This window comes from Lepidochelys kempii, chromosome 12 (genome assembly GCF_965140285.1).
Source record: "Lepidochelys kempii isolate rLepKem1 chromosome 12, rLepKem1.hap1, whole genome shotgun sequence".
Lineage (NCBI taxonomy): Eukaryota > Metazoa > Chordata > Testudines > Cheloniidae > Lepidochelys > Lepidochelys kempii.
In genome coordinates, this window is record NC_136391.1 from 40,658,509 (window position 1) to 40,673,168 (window position 14,660).

A 14,660-nucleotide genomic window follows, 5' to 3' on the forward strand; every position below is an offset into this window, starting at 1 on the left:
GACTGTAAATAAAAAATAAAGATTTAGTTATTTAACTTCAGGCTGAATGTGTTTCCTTGGCTGGCTGTGGACTGCAAAAGCAGCAAATCTGACACGCCAAAGGGGTCTGGAATAGGGGAGGTGTTCTGGTGAGCAAGTGATTTTGGCAGGGGTTGTGGAGTTCTCAGGACTCTGGTGAAGTAGGATTGGGAAGACCAGCACCAGAGGAGCTTGCAGTGTAATGTAAAGGACAATAGCACTGCCGGACTTAGAGTACACTTGGCTGGAATTACAATAAATGAAAAGTTATGGGGGCCGGGAGTGGGGGGGAACCTCCATGATCTAGAATAGGATGGAGACAGTTCTGCTCCTGCTTTCAAGCTTGCATGAGCAAATCTGGGTATTTTCCCAAATAAATTAGGTGCACAAAATGCATGTGCAGTTAGGTACCTATCTTAAGCTAAAAAATCTGGTCCCTAAAACGTCCTTGACACTTTGAATCCCTGGGCAGGTAAACAGTCCTGATGCTCATGGAACTGAGTGAGTTCCCAAACTCTCCGGGAAGAGAACTGAAGTTCTAGTAACGGCAGCCTGGCCATCCTGCGTACGTGCCTCAAGGCCTCGTTCTTGTTTTTAAACAACCAGCTGTTGTCCTAGAGAAGGCAAGGCAGCAGCCAAGTTCTGTGCAGCTTCATGTGACATTTTATGTAGAGCGTTTAATCAGCCAGTTTGCAAAACCATCTACTCAACTTCCTGTACCGTGTGGCTACAGGGTTGATAAGGGCAGCCTGGCTACACAGAAGTCTGTTTTACTCCTGAGGGCATTCTACACTAAAAAAAAAATAAAAAAAAAAATAAAACTACAGCAAAAAAATTAAAATATTGTGCACAGAATTTTTAAAATTATGCAAATTTTATTTGTCAAATAAATGTGAAGGCTCCAGCATAGCAGTGGGGAGCACAGGCCACTGGCTGCACAGAGGTGGGAGATCAGTGTGCAGTTCCCCCACTACAGGACACGCACTGAGGGAAGAGGCTGCACTCAACCCTGACACCGCGCAAGGACCGGGCCTGCCCCAGAAACACCTCAGGGCCTGCCCCTCCATGCCAGGTGTGGACAGGCAGGCTCAGCAAGGCAGGATCCAAGTGTGGAGGGGCTTAGTGTGAGGGGATCCAGGTGTGGGTTGAGAGGGTTCTCTGTGGGGCAATCTGGACTAGGCAGGCGGCTCGGTGAGGGATCCGGGTGTGGGGGGGAATCTGAATGCACAGGGGCTTATTGTAGGGGGGGCTCTGGTGTAATGGGACTCCACAGGGGGGTCCAGGTGAAGGTGGTTCAGGCTCAACGGGTGTGGGAGGAGACAGAACTTTCAGGGGGGCCTTGGTGTGTGGGGCTCAGCGGGGGAGGACCTAGATGCTGGAGGAGTGGGGCTCAGTGAGGTGGGGATCCAGGTGTAACTGGCTCATCAGGGTGGTCTAGGTGCAGGGGGAGTGGGGCTTATCAGGGGGGAGTTCTGGGTGTCGGGGGGGTTGAGGCTCGGTGAGAGGGTCTGGGTATGATGCACAGGGGTTGGGGAGAAGCTCCCTGTACAGTGATCCTGCCCTGTGCAGCTGAGGGGAGGTGGGTGGGTGGGTTGCAGAGCTTCTTACAGCTGGGGGAGAAATCTGGGGTGGGTCTGACCTGGCCCTGGATGCCATGCAGGGGCTAGCCCTGCTTTAAGCAGGGGTTTGGACTAGATGACCTCCTGAAGTCTCTTCCAACCCTAATCTTCTATGAAAAGGAAGTCCCCGTCCTCCCTAACCCAGCCAGGACTAGCAGCTGAGCCCGTCTCAGGGTAGGAGCCACCAGCCGTGTCTTCCCCAGTCCCGCCCCTTGCCCCACAGTAATTTACCTCTCTGCCGGCTGCACTGGGCACCCGAAACATATTGCTGGGGAGGGTCTAATGACCACTCTTGTGGCTTCCCATTGCTTCCCTGTCAAAGATATTTTTCTGTGGAGAGGCAAAGAAATCTGCAGGGAACATAAATTCTGCACATGTTCAGAAGCGCAGAATTCCCCCAGGAGTACTGTTTGTCAGAGGCGCAGCCACAGAGCAAACTCCCTTCACCTTGATCTCAGGGGAATAGGGGAAAACAGCTTCCTTTAGGGCAGAGTGGGGCAGTTCAGCTGCCATGGGGTGCCTTGCCTAGGCCTTCCAGAGGAGAGTCTAGCATTGCTTCATATTTCCCCAAGACTCTGCCTTGTTTTTTTCAGTGGGAGGCCATGCCTCCTTGCCCTGGATATGGGTTTGTGTTTCAATGCTGTACCAAGCACACCTGTGTGCTGGGCAGTGCCTGCTGGCTCATGCAAACGCTGGGCCAGTCTTCCCCCACCGAGGCCCAGTGGGAGACACTGGCGTACCTGTTTGGGCAGTTTGACGGTTCTCCAAAGAATTCACCAGACACTTTCCATAAACGGAACCATTCAATAATTACATGTAACACTCCAATACAAAAACCAGCCCCAGCTCTGAGGGCGCGAGTGACCCCCCCCCCCCCCCCCCCCGCCCCCTGGGTGCGCTCAGCACTGTCACCATAATATAGAACTGTGGCAGTTAGACAAGTCTTAAACCCGCTGGCCATGGCAGGGGCTGATGGTTGGCAGGGCCTGCAGGCTAGTTTGCACTGGGCCAAGGGCTGCCGCTTGGGCCAATGGGCCCGCCAGCCCGAGGGGAAGTCTGCTGCCTTCTGATATATAAATACAGCTTATGCACAAACCCTCTGGTCAGAGTCAGCCTGTCATTCTGAAGCTTATTTTGGCTTGGAGACAGGAGAACCTTGTTTCCTAAAATGATTCACAGGAATTTCACAGCAGCCACCAAAGCTGCATCGCTCCCCAGCCCCCGGGGCCGGTGCTTCCTTTTTTGGTCACAGTCAGTGTTTTGCAAAGTCTGAGGAAGGCGGGAGTAACTGGGCGGAGGCAATGTTCCCCCACCAGGACCCCCAGAAAGGCTGCTGCCCTGGCTCCCTCTAGGGGACTGGCACAGCCCAGCGGGCGCTCGCTTTTGAGAAGGGCTGGGGGATGGTGCTCACAGCTGTGTGGGGGGTAACATTCAGCAGGGCGGGGCCTTGTGACCCTGGTTGTGACCAATGCATCCCCCCCGTGATGTTCCATCCAATCTTCTGTGTGCCCCCCCTCACTCCAGGAGAGGCCAGGGGCCTTGGTCAGCTCCCTAGGGCTGTGACTGGCACAGCCTTCTCCACTGTCCGGGGCTGGCTGGTGGGGGGCCCAGCACGTTACCCAACAAAGTACATAGCTTAGAGTTTTGTTCCCCGAGTCCCAACTGTGGACAAAGCCTCTGCCCTGCCTGCTTAGCCATGTCCCTCGCCCGTGCAGCCCCCGCATCAGTCCATGAGCCAGCGGAAGCACAGACTGGAGTCCCGCATCTCCTCCTGGTAGATCTTGTGGAAGAGCATGTTCTGCCGCGGGGTGAAGTGGTCTCTCCAGTCTCCAACTGTCCCTAAAGCAGAGGAGAAGATGCAGAGCGAAGCCGGGTACTGGGCCAGAGCCAGGCTTGGCAGCCTTTTCCCTATCAGGGCCCAGATACCATGGCAATGGGCGCAAAAGGCCCATATAGAGGGCACATAGCTCTGGGATTCACGCTGCTCCTTAGCACCCCACAGGGGATCAGCTCAGAATGCAGAACATCTGCCTCCAGGAGCACAGCATGCTGCCCCTTCCCACTCCAGCCGCAAAAGCCCCGGGGCTGCTGCAGGACAGCCCTTTGAAGGTTTGCTAGCAGTCCCCGGTGGGAGGAGTTCCCTGGAGTCCCTGCAGCCAAGCCTGGGTTAAATCAGCCCCTGACCGTTGCAACCCACTTGTGATGATGTGAGGCAGCAGGGAGGGGGGAGTGTTGACCTGGGAATGTGCCCTAGGGATGGGAGACCTGAGAGCCTGTCACCTGAGCCAGGAGGGGGAGGGGGAGGTGACACCTCTGCCCAGGAATGTGAAGACAGGCTGCAGGAGAGAGCCTGCTGGGGGGGTTTAGTTTCAGTTTGGGGCTGGGTGGAGGAACACAGGGAACCCCAGGGCTGGGGTCTAAGCTCCCTGCTCCCCCAGAAGGACTTGACTGAGGGGTCCTGGTTGTACCCACAAGCTCTGTTTTGGACTGTGTTCCTGTTGTCCAATAAACCTTCTGTTTTACTGGCTGGCTGAGAGTCTCAGTGAATCCCAGGAAGAGGGGTGCAGGGCCTGGACTCCCCCACACGCCGTGACACTACTGCTTTGGCAGCAAGGGCTGCGGGCACACAAGCAAGCAGGACATGCCTGGCTCCTTCTGACTCAGCCCGCCTGCCCGTGGGGGTGGCTCACACCCATCCTTAGCTCCCATCCAGGGGCAGCCACAGGGCAGCGAGCTGGTTCCATCCTGCCGCAGCAGTCGGAGCCTCAAACCGTCAGCAGAGCACCCACCAGCCTGCGGGGGCGGAGGCAGAGAGGCCAGGGGATGAACGAAAGCCCTTTGCTGCCACCACTGCCCTGGTGGGAGGGGAAGGGGCTGGGACGGGACTGCTCACCCCCCGCCCCCGTACCTTTCCTCATGAACCGGCCCTGGTGGTGGTCCATGATCTCGCAGGGGATGAGTGTGTAGTTCACCATCTCGTTCTCGCGCATGGAGGAGAAGCTGCAGTGCTGCTGGATTGCTCTGATCGCCTCCGGCTGCAGCGGGCAGCCCAGCCAACCAGCGAGCTGCTCGACCGAGCGCCCCAGCTCCTGCGAAGCCGTGGCGACCGGCAGCGTTAGTGAGGGGCACCCCCAGGGCAGATCGGGTGAGCAGCCAGCGACTGGGGGGCCTGGACCCCTGCTCCGGGGGCTCCGGCTCAGCCAGGAGGTGTTGTGTGAGTGGGTCCAGGTCACGGTGGGAGGTTCATGTGCCTTTGGCTTCACCCTTCAGGGGCCCCCCCTCTGCCTGGAGCTGTGCTGGGCGTAGCACCCCTGACCAGCCTGGGATTCCTGCCAACTGCTGCCACCCAGGCAGCTGGGATGCCGCAGGCGGTGTCAGGGTGAAGCAGAGGCTGCTGGGCCTTGCGGGGGCCTGCAGCAGATGTGGAGCCATGTGGGAGTTGGCGGCTGTCGCTGTCCCACAAGCTAAGGCCACCCATGACCTCCCGGAGCCCAGACAGAGCTCAGCTCCCCCAGCTCCCAAAGTGCACACCAAGGGAGCGGCTCCTTCAGCCGGGCCATTTGGCTGGCCCCGGCAGACGCCGGTGGGGGTGGCGGTGACCCACATGCCCGTGGCAGCTGAGAGCCCCAAGGCTAACCCACCTTGTGCATGTCCTCATAGGTGATGAAGAAGAGACCCAGCTCGGCCTGCAGGCTCAGCCAGCCCTTGACATGGTCGAACCAGGAGCCGTACTGCACTGTGGGGAGGAGAGAGGGTTGGGATTGAGAGGTGACTCTGGCCGTGGTGCAGACGGCCCTGGGAAAGCTCCTGCTCTCGCACTGCAGAGCCAGCATTGGGCCCCGTGTGGCACTCCTCCAACCCTGCGCTGTGCAGTACCCTTGGTTCTGACGGCAGGGGCCTGGCAGCCTGGATCTGCCCCTCACTCCCTCTGGCTCAGCTGCGCCGTTGCCCCTCCCCAGAGCACTTCCTGGGGTGCTGCTTGGCTCAGGCAAAGCCCCAGGAGCGTGCCCAACGGGACTGTGGGGGGCGGGGGCAGCCACATCCCTGGCTGAGTGTAAGGGACGGCACTAAAAGCAAACCTGCCTTTGGGGCAGCAGAAAGCTGGCTCCCCTGGGCTCTCCACTGGGTGTGACTGGGCTGCAGCTAATTCTCAGGCTCCTGCGGATTGCCTGAGCCTCTGAGCTGACCCCCCAGTCTTCCTGGGCAAAGCCTAGTGCAGGGACCACAGAGCCAGGCCTCCTAAGCTCTGAGCCCAGCCAGCCTCCTCATTAGCGCTTGGGTGAGTCATGCCCTTCCCTGGGCCTTGGTTTCCCCAGCTGTAAATGCGGGAGACGGCACTGCTGCGGGGCAGTGAAGCCTAGGGCATGTTTGCAAAGTGCCTGGAGCTCTCTGGGGCAGAGGATGCCGCTCACCTGTGCCATCCAGGAAGCGGATGAGGAAGTCCTCAAAGGAGCCCGGGTCAGGCAGGAACTTGGCCATCTTGTGGAAGTGATAGAAGGAAACCGCGATGTCCTTGGGGTTCCGGGCCATGTAGATCACCTGGGATCAGGAGCAGACAAAGGACATCTGCGTCAGACAGACACACAGACAGGAGGAGCAATGGCCACATGCCCTGCCCCTAGCGGGGTGGTTCCTCTACGCTGCACTCTGCCGTCAGGATTCGCCTCCCTTTCCATGCCCCATTCCCAAGACACTGTCTCCAGGAGTGTCCTGAACAAGGTGGTGGGACCCAATCGCGAGGCCTTTGGAGCAGCGAGGCTCCTTACCCCACCCCAGTGACTCAGCACGCCACACCCCTGGTCCACCACCCCCTGGGCCCGATGTGTGGCAGCAGGGTGCTTCCTCATTTGTAAATTACCTGAGTGTACAGAAAGCCCCAGGGCAAGCCCGCTGACTTGGGGGAAGCCCCTTTCAGCCCCATGGCTCACTCAGCCAGGGCAGACCCACCTAATCTAGTGCAATCCCCTTGGGGCTGAGACCAAACTGAGGGAAACCCAGCCACGGGGTGTCCGGGCAAGCTCTGGCAGCCATTCGAGTCTTCTCCATCTAGCCCCACTGCTGGGCAGGTGCTGGGCACATGGGCAGAGCACTCGGCCACGTCCTCGCCCCACGGTGGAGATATAAGCCACAATACAGCTGGCCCCAGCAGAGCAGGGTGAAGAGCTTGTACCCCAAACACTCATTCTCTCCCTGCCTGGCCCTTCTCTAGCCAGCCCGTGTCAGGACGTGGGCACTCACTTTGGCCTTGGATTTCCTCAGCGCTGGGGCCAGGACCTGGCAGGGGAGGTGTGTGGTGATGAGGCGGGGCTCGCCGGTCTCTTGCAGCATGTCCTTGAAGTATGTGTGCTCCAGCCAGGGGGCTCTGGCCCAGTTCGGGATGGTCTTGGCTGGCTCAAGGTCCCCCTTGCTGCGGATCAGGGTCAGGATCTCCTGCATCCAGGTGGTGCCTAGAGAAGAAAGGCAGGGCTCTAGCGGTGAGCTTCTCCAGGGATCCTCCCCTGTCCCAGAGACAGAGCAAGGGTGATAACCTCTGGCAGTTCGCCCGCCCCTCAGCACAGACACTCCCAGCCCCCAGCTGTGCTGCATTCCCCCACCAGAGCAGGGGCGACAAGGAGGGGCTGCGTGCTCCTAGAAGCCTCTTGCGTAACAGAGAATTCCAAAGAAGTGGAGTGATCGAAGGGTCAGACGCGGGGCTGTCATAACACAGCTGGCTTTATGGACCTCTGATCCAGAGCCTTGAGTCAGAAGGGGGGACCTGGCGCCAGCTAGTCCTGGTGCAGTCCAAGTGCTGCACTCCTGAGCAGGGCCCTGGCCAAGCATTCCTACCAAGTGAGCCGATGCAGGCCAGGCCTGGGCCAAGGAACGCCCAAGCCAAGCGAGGGGCCCGTGGCCCTGAGCTAACACAGCCAGTCACCGGCCAGCTGGAGCAGAGCTGCAAGGACTCATGGCTAGTCCCCCCAGCCCTCACAGCCTGGGAATTCAGGTGAATGTGGGGCCCCACAGCCCGCGCCGTCCCCGGCGTCTCAGTGCTCTGAGCAGAGTGTGACCTTTGCTGGAGCGGGACAGTGACAGCAGAGCCCGCTCCACGCCAGGGGCATGTCTGCGCTTGGCGCCGACGTTGGGGAGTCATTGCAATAGTCTGGGCCCACTCCACTGCCCGTGCTTGCTGGGAGCCCCCCTGCACAGAGCTGGGGGGCCCAGGCTCCTCGCTGCTGTGGACCTCCCAGCCTTGCAGGCAGTTGATAGACACCGTCCTCCTGCCAGGCACCCTCCAGCATGCTGCAATGGGCACCCAGGGCACCCCTCCCCGACCGTGCAGGGTGCCTGAGGCGGGACACAGCTGGCATTGGGGGCTGTTAGGGTGGGAATGCAGCTGAGCTGGGGCTGGGGGGGCCTCCCTGGGGCCAGGCAGGGGTGAGGGGGGATTTTGCCAGCCCTGCTGCTCACAAGCATGAGTCCTGGTATCTGGGCGCTCCCTGACAGTGTCTCGCTCTACCAGATGCTGATAAACATGTGGAGAGCAGAGCCTGTAATCCGTCCAGCTGGCCACAGAAAGCTCTTCTCCAAGCCAGCGGTGACGGGCTGGGAGCCAGAGGGCGTATGCAGCCCCAGACAGAGCCCTCTTCCCGGAGGCTCTGGCATGCAGCTTCTGCCACGCTGACAAGCGGTGCCCGGGGCCGGATTGATGGCCCATATGCCAGCCTGAACAAACCCTCTCCTGCAGCCCCCCAGCACCGCACTGCCCAGGAGGACAGTTCAACAGAGTGAGACATGAATGGCAATCCAGTCCCTGCCTTGCCTGTCTCAGGGCAAGTGCTGCCCAGCCAGCCTCCTAGCGGTGGCCCCTGCTGGGCTGGGGAGCAGGGTCCCTGCCCTTCACCACAGGCACTGGGTCAGCGAGACTCCGGCTCTTACCAGACTTGGGGTAGGTGGCAATGACGACATCCGTGTCTCGGAACTGGAAGCTGCTGGCAAAGCGCAGGGACTCCTGCGTGTGCAAGTAGCCAGGCAAGGACATGCCAGCGAAGGTCTCTGTCACCTCCATCCTGTCCATGGTGACTGCAAGCGGAGGAGTCTGAGTGCTCCCAGGTGCCAGCAGCTTAAATAGCCAGAGAAAGAGGAACCCTCCCTTCCTGGCTTCACCCTCCCCTTATGGGTGTGGGGCCAGCGGAGAGGGAGGTCTCAGGCTGTTCTGCTTTGATTCAGGGCTTGTCTACATGATAAACTTGCTCCACTTGGCTGCAGCGCTTCTGGTGAAGCTGCTCTGAGCCGATGGGAGAGAGCTCTCCCATCCTCTGAATAACCCCGCTCCATGATGGGCAGGACTGTGTCTGTGGGCAACACTCTCCTGCTGACATAGCACTGTCCATACCAGCAATCAGGTCAGTATAACTCTGTCGCCCGGGGGGTGGATTACCTCTGAGCGTCACAGTTATAGCAAAGGAATTCTGCAGTTTAGACCAGGGCTCGGGGGCTGAATATTGACCTCAGGGCACACTGCTGGACTCCAAACTACCTGTGAGAGCTATACTTCGATTTCACCAACCAGTTCTCAAGTGTAAACCCCTCAGGCACTAGAAGAGCCTTAACAAGGAGTCAGACAGTCCCCTTGGGTGCACCGCACTGTCTTGCCACCCAGGTGAGCCTGCTTTGTGACAGATGGTCCTTTACACCAAGACTCAGCAATATTCAGGTCAAGGCAAGTCGCTTACCCCAGCTCAATTGCACGTCAGATCTCACGCCAAAGACAACGCTTGTAGCCAGTCCTATAATAATCCGTCTCAAGATTTATTATGTAGGACAAGGAAACAAGACAGATATTTACAAGGCTAAAGCAGCTAAACACACACACACACATAAGTTCCAGTTGTAAATTTCAAAAGGTAATAGAAGCTTGTATGATCAGCAAGCTCTATATCTTCTCTAGAGCTAACGCAGGCCAACCATTGGGGAGCTTTTCTTAAGCTTGGTGATCCTTGCCTCTCACAGTCCAAGCAGCATAAAGACACAGTTCCTTCCTCTTAGAGGTTTTTATCCCTCCTCATCTTCTGCTTGGAGTTGCAAACTGAGTTGTTGGGAGGAATTCACTTGCAAGACGGCTTCATGGGGGTTGTGGGGGAAGAGCAATCAGCAACGTCTTTTGTTCTCTTTGATGTTCCACAATAGTTCGTCTGGTATCCACGGCCTCCCTTGTGAGGCAGGACATAGCACAATCTGTTGGTGCTCAGCACTTTACACTAATGTCTCTCTCCTGGCTGGTGATTTACACACGGAGGCTTATTGTACAAACACTTAAATATTACCATACCATACGGGACACAGCTATTATAAGTGAGCAGCAACATACCAGCATCCAATAAAATCTAAGCACTAAGCACATCTTCATAAGTCTAAGACCTATTTTAACAATACTGACATACAGATGAGCCAGATTGATTCCAGCTATGTCTGTCAGTGCTCAAGTGAGCGATGGGGACCTTGGCATCAGCAGGCACCTGGTCAGCCAGCGTCACAGAGTGGGTCTGGCTGGAGCAGCTCACACAACACTGGCAGATTAAATGTCCCATAGACGAGTCACCCCATCAAGATCGGGGGCCCCTTGTGCTGGGGCGCCCCCTGCCCAGCGCCCTGTAACCAGCCGATTCCTCATAGGCACCATGGCAGAGCTGGGCTGGAGGGGGCGAGGGGAGGGGGCTCGCCAGGCAAGCAGCTTTTGGAGGCAGGATGTCCTATTGTGGGAGAGCAGGCAGCGCTGGTCAGGCAATGGGAACCTTGGGGGGAAGCTGAGCCTAGAGCAGCTCCCCATCCCGGTTAGCCCGGGGGCTCAGTCTGCGCAAGCTGGGAGCCCCAAGTTCCAGCAGGCAATGCTGGGGGAATGCCCTGGGGATGTGTGGGGTCCACCCGGACTGCTCCCAGATGGCGGTACCCTCCCTGCTGCCCCCCGCCCTGCCTGCTTCTTGAATTGGCTTCCAGGCCACGGACTCCTCTATGAGGCCCCAATCTCAGCCCCCTACATCTCTGCTTCCCTTCCCCTGCTCCACTTGTTCCCTTTGCCCATTCAGTGTGGCACCCCTACACCGGAAACAGTCGCCTGTCCTGTCCCATCCCCTGCACCTCCCAGACCAGACCAGCCTGGCAGCCAAACCCTCCTGCCTTCCTCCCCAAGAGCCCCCACCCCTCTCCAGACTGGTGCCGGAGCCCGTTCCCCAGAGCGGTGGGGGTGGTGCCGGAGCCCATTCCCCAGAGCGGTGGGGGAGGTGCCGGAGCCCGTTCCCCAGAGCGGTGGGGGAGGTGCCGGAGCCCGTTCCCCAGAGCGGTGGGGGAGGTGCCGGAGCCCAGTCCCCAGAGCGGTGGGGGAGGTGCCGGAGCCCGTTCCCCAGAGCGGTGGGGGAGGTGCCGGAGCCCGTTCCCCAGGGCGGTGGGGAAGGTGCCAGAGCCCGTTCCCCAGGGCGGTGGGGAAGGTGCCGGAGCCCGTTCCCCAGAGCGGTGGGGGAGGTGCCGGAGCCCGTTCCCCAGAGCGGTGGGGGAGGTGCCGGAGCCCGTTCCCCAGGGCGGTGGGGGAGGTGCCGGAGCCCGTTCCCCAGGGCGGTGGGGGAGGTGCCGGAGCCCGTTCCCCAGAGCGGTGGGGGAGGTGCCAGAGCCCGTTCCCCAGGGCGGTGGGGGAGGTGCCGGAGCCCAGTCCCCAGAGCGGTGGGGGAGGTGCCGGAGCCCAGTCCCCAGGGCGGTGGGGGAGGTGCCGGAGCCCGTTCCCCAGGGCGGTGGGGGAGGTGCCGGAGCCCAGTCCCCAGAGCGGTGGGGGAGGTGCCGGAGCCCGTTCCCCAGAGCGGTGGGGGAGGTGCCGGAGCCCAGTCCCCAGGGCGGTGGGGGAGGTGCCGGAGCCCGTTCCCCAGGGCGGTGGGGGAGGTGCCGGAGCCCAGTCCCCAGGGCGGTGGGGGAGGTGCCGGAGCCCGTTCCCCAGAGCGGTGGAGGAGGTGCCGGAGCCCAGTCCCCAGGGCGGTGGGGGAGGTGCCGGAGCCCGTTCCCCAGGGCGGTGGGGGAGGTGCCGGAGCCCGTTCCCCAGAGCGGTGGGGGAGGTGCCGGAGCCCGTTCCCCAGGGCGGTGGGGGAGGTGCCGGAGCCCGTTCCCCAGGGCGGTGGGGGAGGTGCCGGAGCCCGTTCCCCAGAGCGGTGGGGGAGGTGCCGGAGCCCGTTCCCCAGGGCGGTGGGGGAGGTGCCGGAGCCCAGTCCCCAGAGCGGTGGGGGAGGTGCCGGAGCCCAGTCCCCAGGGCGGTGGGGGAGGTGCCGGAGCCCGTTCCCCAGGGCGGTGGGGGAGGTGCCGGAGCCCAGTCCCCAGAGCGGTGGGGGAGGTGCCGGAGCCCAGTCCCCAGGGCGGTGGGGGAGGTGCCGGAGCCCGTTCCCCAGGGCGGTGGGGGAGGTGCCGGAGCCCAGTCCCCAGAGCGGTGGGGGAGGTGCCGGAGCCCGTTCCCCAGAGCGGTGGGGGAGGTGCCGGAGCCCGTTCCCCAGAGCGGTGGGGGAGGTGCCGGAGCCCAGTCCCCAGGGCGGTGGGGGAGGTGCCGGAGCCCGTTCCCCAGGGCGGTGGGGGAGGTGCCGGAGCCCACCCCCACGGCGCCAGCTGAGTGATCACATTCACCACTGTTAGCATCCAAGGTAAGTGACTGGTTTACTTTCACAAACTGCCAGCAGACCAGGCCCCGTCCGCCCCAAAGCCAAGGGTGGCTCCAGGTCTGAGCAGACCCAGTGCGCCTGCTCCAGGGGGTGACCCTGAGCAGGCGCCAGGCCTGAGCCCGGCCGTGCGCTCGTCTCCCAGGGTCAGGCTGACACTCGGCGCCCATCCCCAAGGAGGGGAGCGTGGAGCAGAGCGGGAAACATGCTCTCCCCAGCACAGCCTGGGAAGCACTCGGGACCTTCCGCAAACCCCAGCCCAGCCCAGGGTGGAGAACGACGCGACGTGTCAGCCTCAGCTTCCCCCAACCGTCACCCCCACCCTGGCCCGGCTCTGCAAGCCACACGGGCCAGGGCTCACCACGTTCCCCCAACAGCCAACCACTGCCCAGGCCCTGCGCCTCTTCCCCAAACCGCACCCCCTTCCCCAGCAGCCACCTCACCGGCCCATGAGCCGGGCCCCGGCCAGTGGTTCTGGGCCTCCTGGCCAGCCAGAGGCAGCTGGTCCCCTTTGCAGGGCGGGCTGCCCTTTGTGCCGTAGGCCTGTCGCAGGTGGCCCCCTCACTCCCCCACCGGCTGGGAACACTGCTTACCATTTAGAGCAGCGATGCCAGCGATCTATGATGGCCCCAAGCCCACGGCCTGCTCGCCTGAGACGCTCTCGGGGCACCAGGCCAGGAGACAGCCACGCCAACTCAAAGATATGAGAATTGCTGGCACCACCCGGAGCAACGGGGCCTTCGGCTCCCTCCTGAGCGAGACACTGACGATCCTGTAGCCTGGGCTGCTCTGCTTCCCGCAGTGCCCTCCCGCCCCTGGGCTGCTCTGCTCATCGGCCAGCGGTGCCCGGGGGCGAGGGCCGGGACGCTCCTGAACAAGCCCGACGGGTCTGCCAGTGGGCAGGGGTGCCGAGGAGGGGCAGCTGCAGCAGCCACTCGCCATGCTGAGACTGGGTGCTGGCAGTAGAGCCGGTGGCTAGAAAGGGAGCCGGGCGAGATGGAAAGAGCCTAGAATCAAGCCAGTGGGATGGCAGCACCTGCCTGGGACCAGCACGGGAGAGTGCTGGCCGAACACTGAGAGTCTGGCAGGAGCACAGAGCTGGCTACGGCTTTGCAGCCTGCCCAGTGCCCAGGGGCCCCAGGAGGGAGCCAGGTACCTAAAGACGCTCCCTTGCGAAGGGGGGTAAGTTGGCATCTCCGCACACCACAGCAGGCCCCACTGTGTCTGCCCTGGCCTTGCTCACAGGGCGCTAGGCGCCACCCCAGAGAAATGGATTTCCATCGAGCACGGTGCTGGGGGCCTTCGTGGGAACACACAGGCAGCAGTTCCGTGCATGGCACAGACCGGAGCATAGCCATCCAACTGCCCTCCGCCCCAGCCAGCCGGCAAGCCCTGCACTGACTTTAACCCAGCGAATCTCCACATGAGCCCTGCAGCTCCACCAGCCTGCAGGAGGTGTGAGAACAGGGGTGTTGGCCAGACCCCCCACATACACAAAAACCCAGCCCTGGAGTCCCTGCCGGTTGGATTCCATCAATGCTTGGAGCTGATCGCTCCTGGCTCTAGCTGCTAGCTGGGGCTCATGTTGGTTGGGGCACACGGTGACAGGCCAGCAATAGCCTGAACAAAGCCTAATGGGATTAAGATAAATGTTATTGGATTAAGTTAAACCTTATTGAATTGCAGTTAGCGCCTTTGGGGTCCATTGGATTAACAATGCAGTTCTGTCTGCTACTGCAGCATTGCACACACCTGCTCTAGTAGGCGTGGGGGCTAATTTAATTCCTCCTTTATCAGCCCTTTGAAGCCACCCCCAGGGAGATGCACATGTACTGGTCAGACTGGATCCTCCAGGGATCAACACACAAAGGAAGGGTTTGGGGATAAATAGCCTGGTTTTAAACAGACTTGGGGCTTTCAATTCTGATCTAGAATCATAGAATCATAGAATATCAGGATTGGAAGGGACCTCAGGAGGTCATCTAGTCCAACCCCCTGCTCAAAGCAGGACCAATCCCCAATTAAATCATCCCAGCCAGGGCTTTGTCAAGCCTGACCTTAAAAACTTCTAGGGAAGGAGATTCCACCACCTCCCTAGGGAACGCATTCCAGTGTTTCACCACCCTCCTAGTGAAAAAGTTTTTCCTAATATCCAACCTAAACCTCCCCCACTGCAACTTGAGACCATTACTCCTTGTTCTGTCCTCTTCTACCACTGAGAATAGTCTAGAATCCTCCTCTCTGGAACCACCTCTCAGGTAGTTGAAAACAGCTATCAAATCCCCCCTCATTCTTCTCTTCCGTAGACTAAACGTCCCCAGTTCCCTCAGCCTCTCCTCATAAGTCATGTGTTCCAGTCCCC

The 14,660-nt window shown here is 60.4% G+C and overlaps 1 protein-coding gene across 1 annotated transcript; it reads right to left on the reverse strand.

The window, feature by feature from the left end:
- Window positions 1–2,530: 2,530 nt before the first annotated feature.
- On the reverse strand, window positions 2,531–8,708 carry LOC140896564 (sulfotransferase 2B1). The gene is made up of 6 exons (XM_073308491.2): window positions 8,553–8,708; window positions 6,876–7,084; window positions 6,050–6,176; window positions 5,279–5,373; window positions 4,546–4,726; window positions 2,531–3,476 (listed from the first exon to the last, which is right to left on the reverse strand). The coding sequence occupies exons 1-6, from the start codon at window positions 8,689–8,691 to the stop codon at window positions 3,361–3,363; spliced, it is 867 nt and encodes a 288-aa protein (XP_073164592.1). The 5' UTR covers window positions 8,692–8,708; the 3' UTR covers window positions 2,531–3,360.
- Between the last annotated feature and the right edge of the window lie 5,952 nt (window positions 8,709–14,660).

Excerpts from the sequence above, each read along its gene's own strand:
- LOC140896564 (XM_073308491.2), bottom strand. The coding sequence starts at position 8,691 with ATGGACAGGATGGAGGTGACAGAGACCTTCGCTGGCATGTCCTTGCCT. Across the intron at positions 7,085-8,552 it reads TGCCACCTACCCCAAGTCTG|GCACCACCTGGATGCAGGAG; the intron begins GTAAGAGCCGGA and ends TTTCTTCTCTAG. Across the intron at positions 3,477-4,545 it reads GGGCCGGTTCATGAGGAAAG|GGACAGTTGGAGACTGGAGA; the intron begins GTACGGGGGCGG and ends CCTCTGCTTTAG.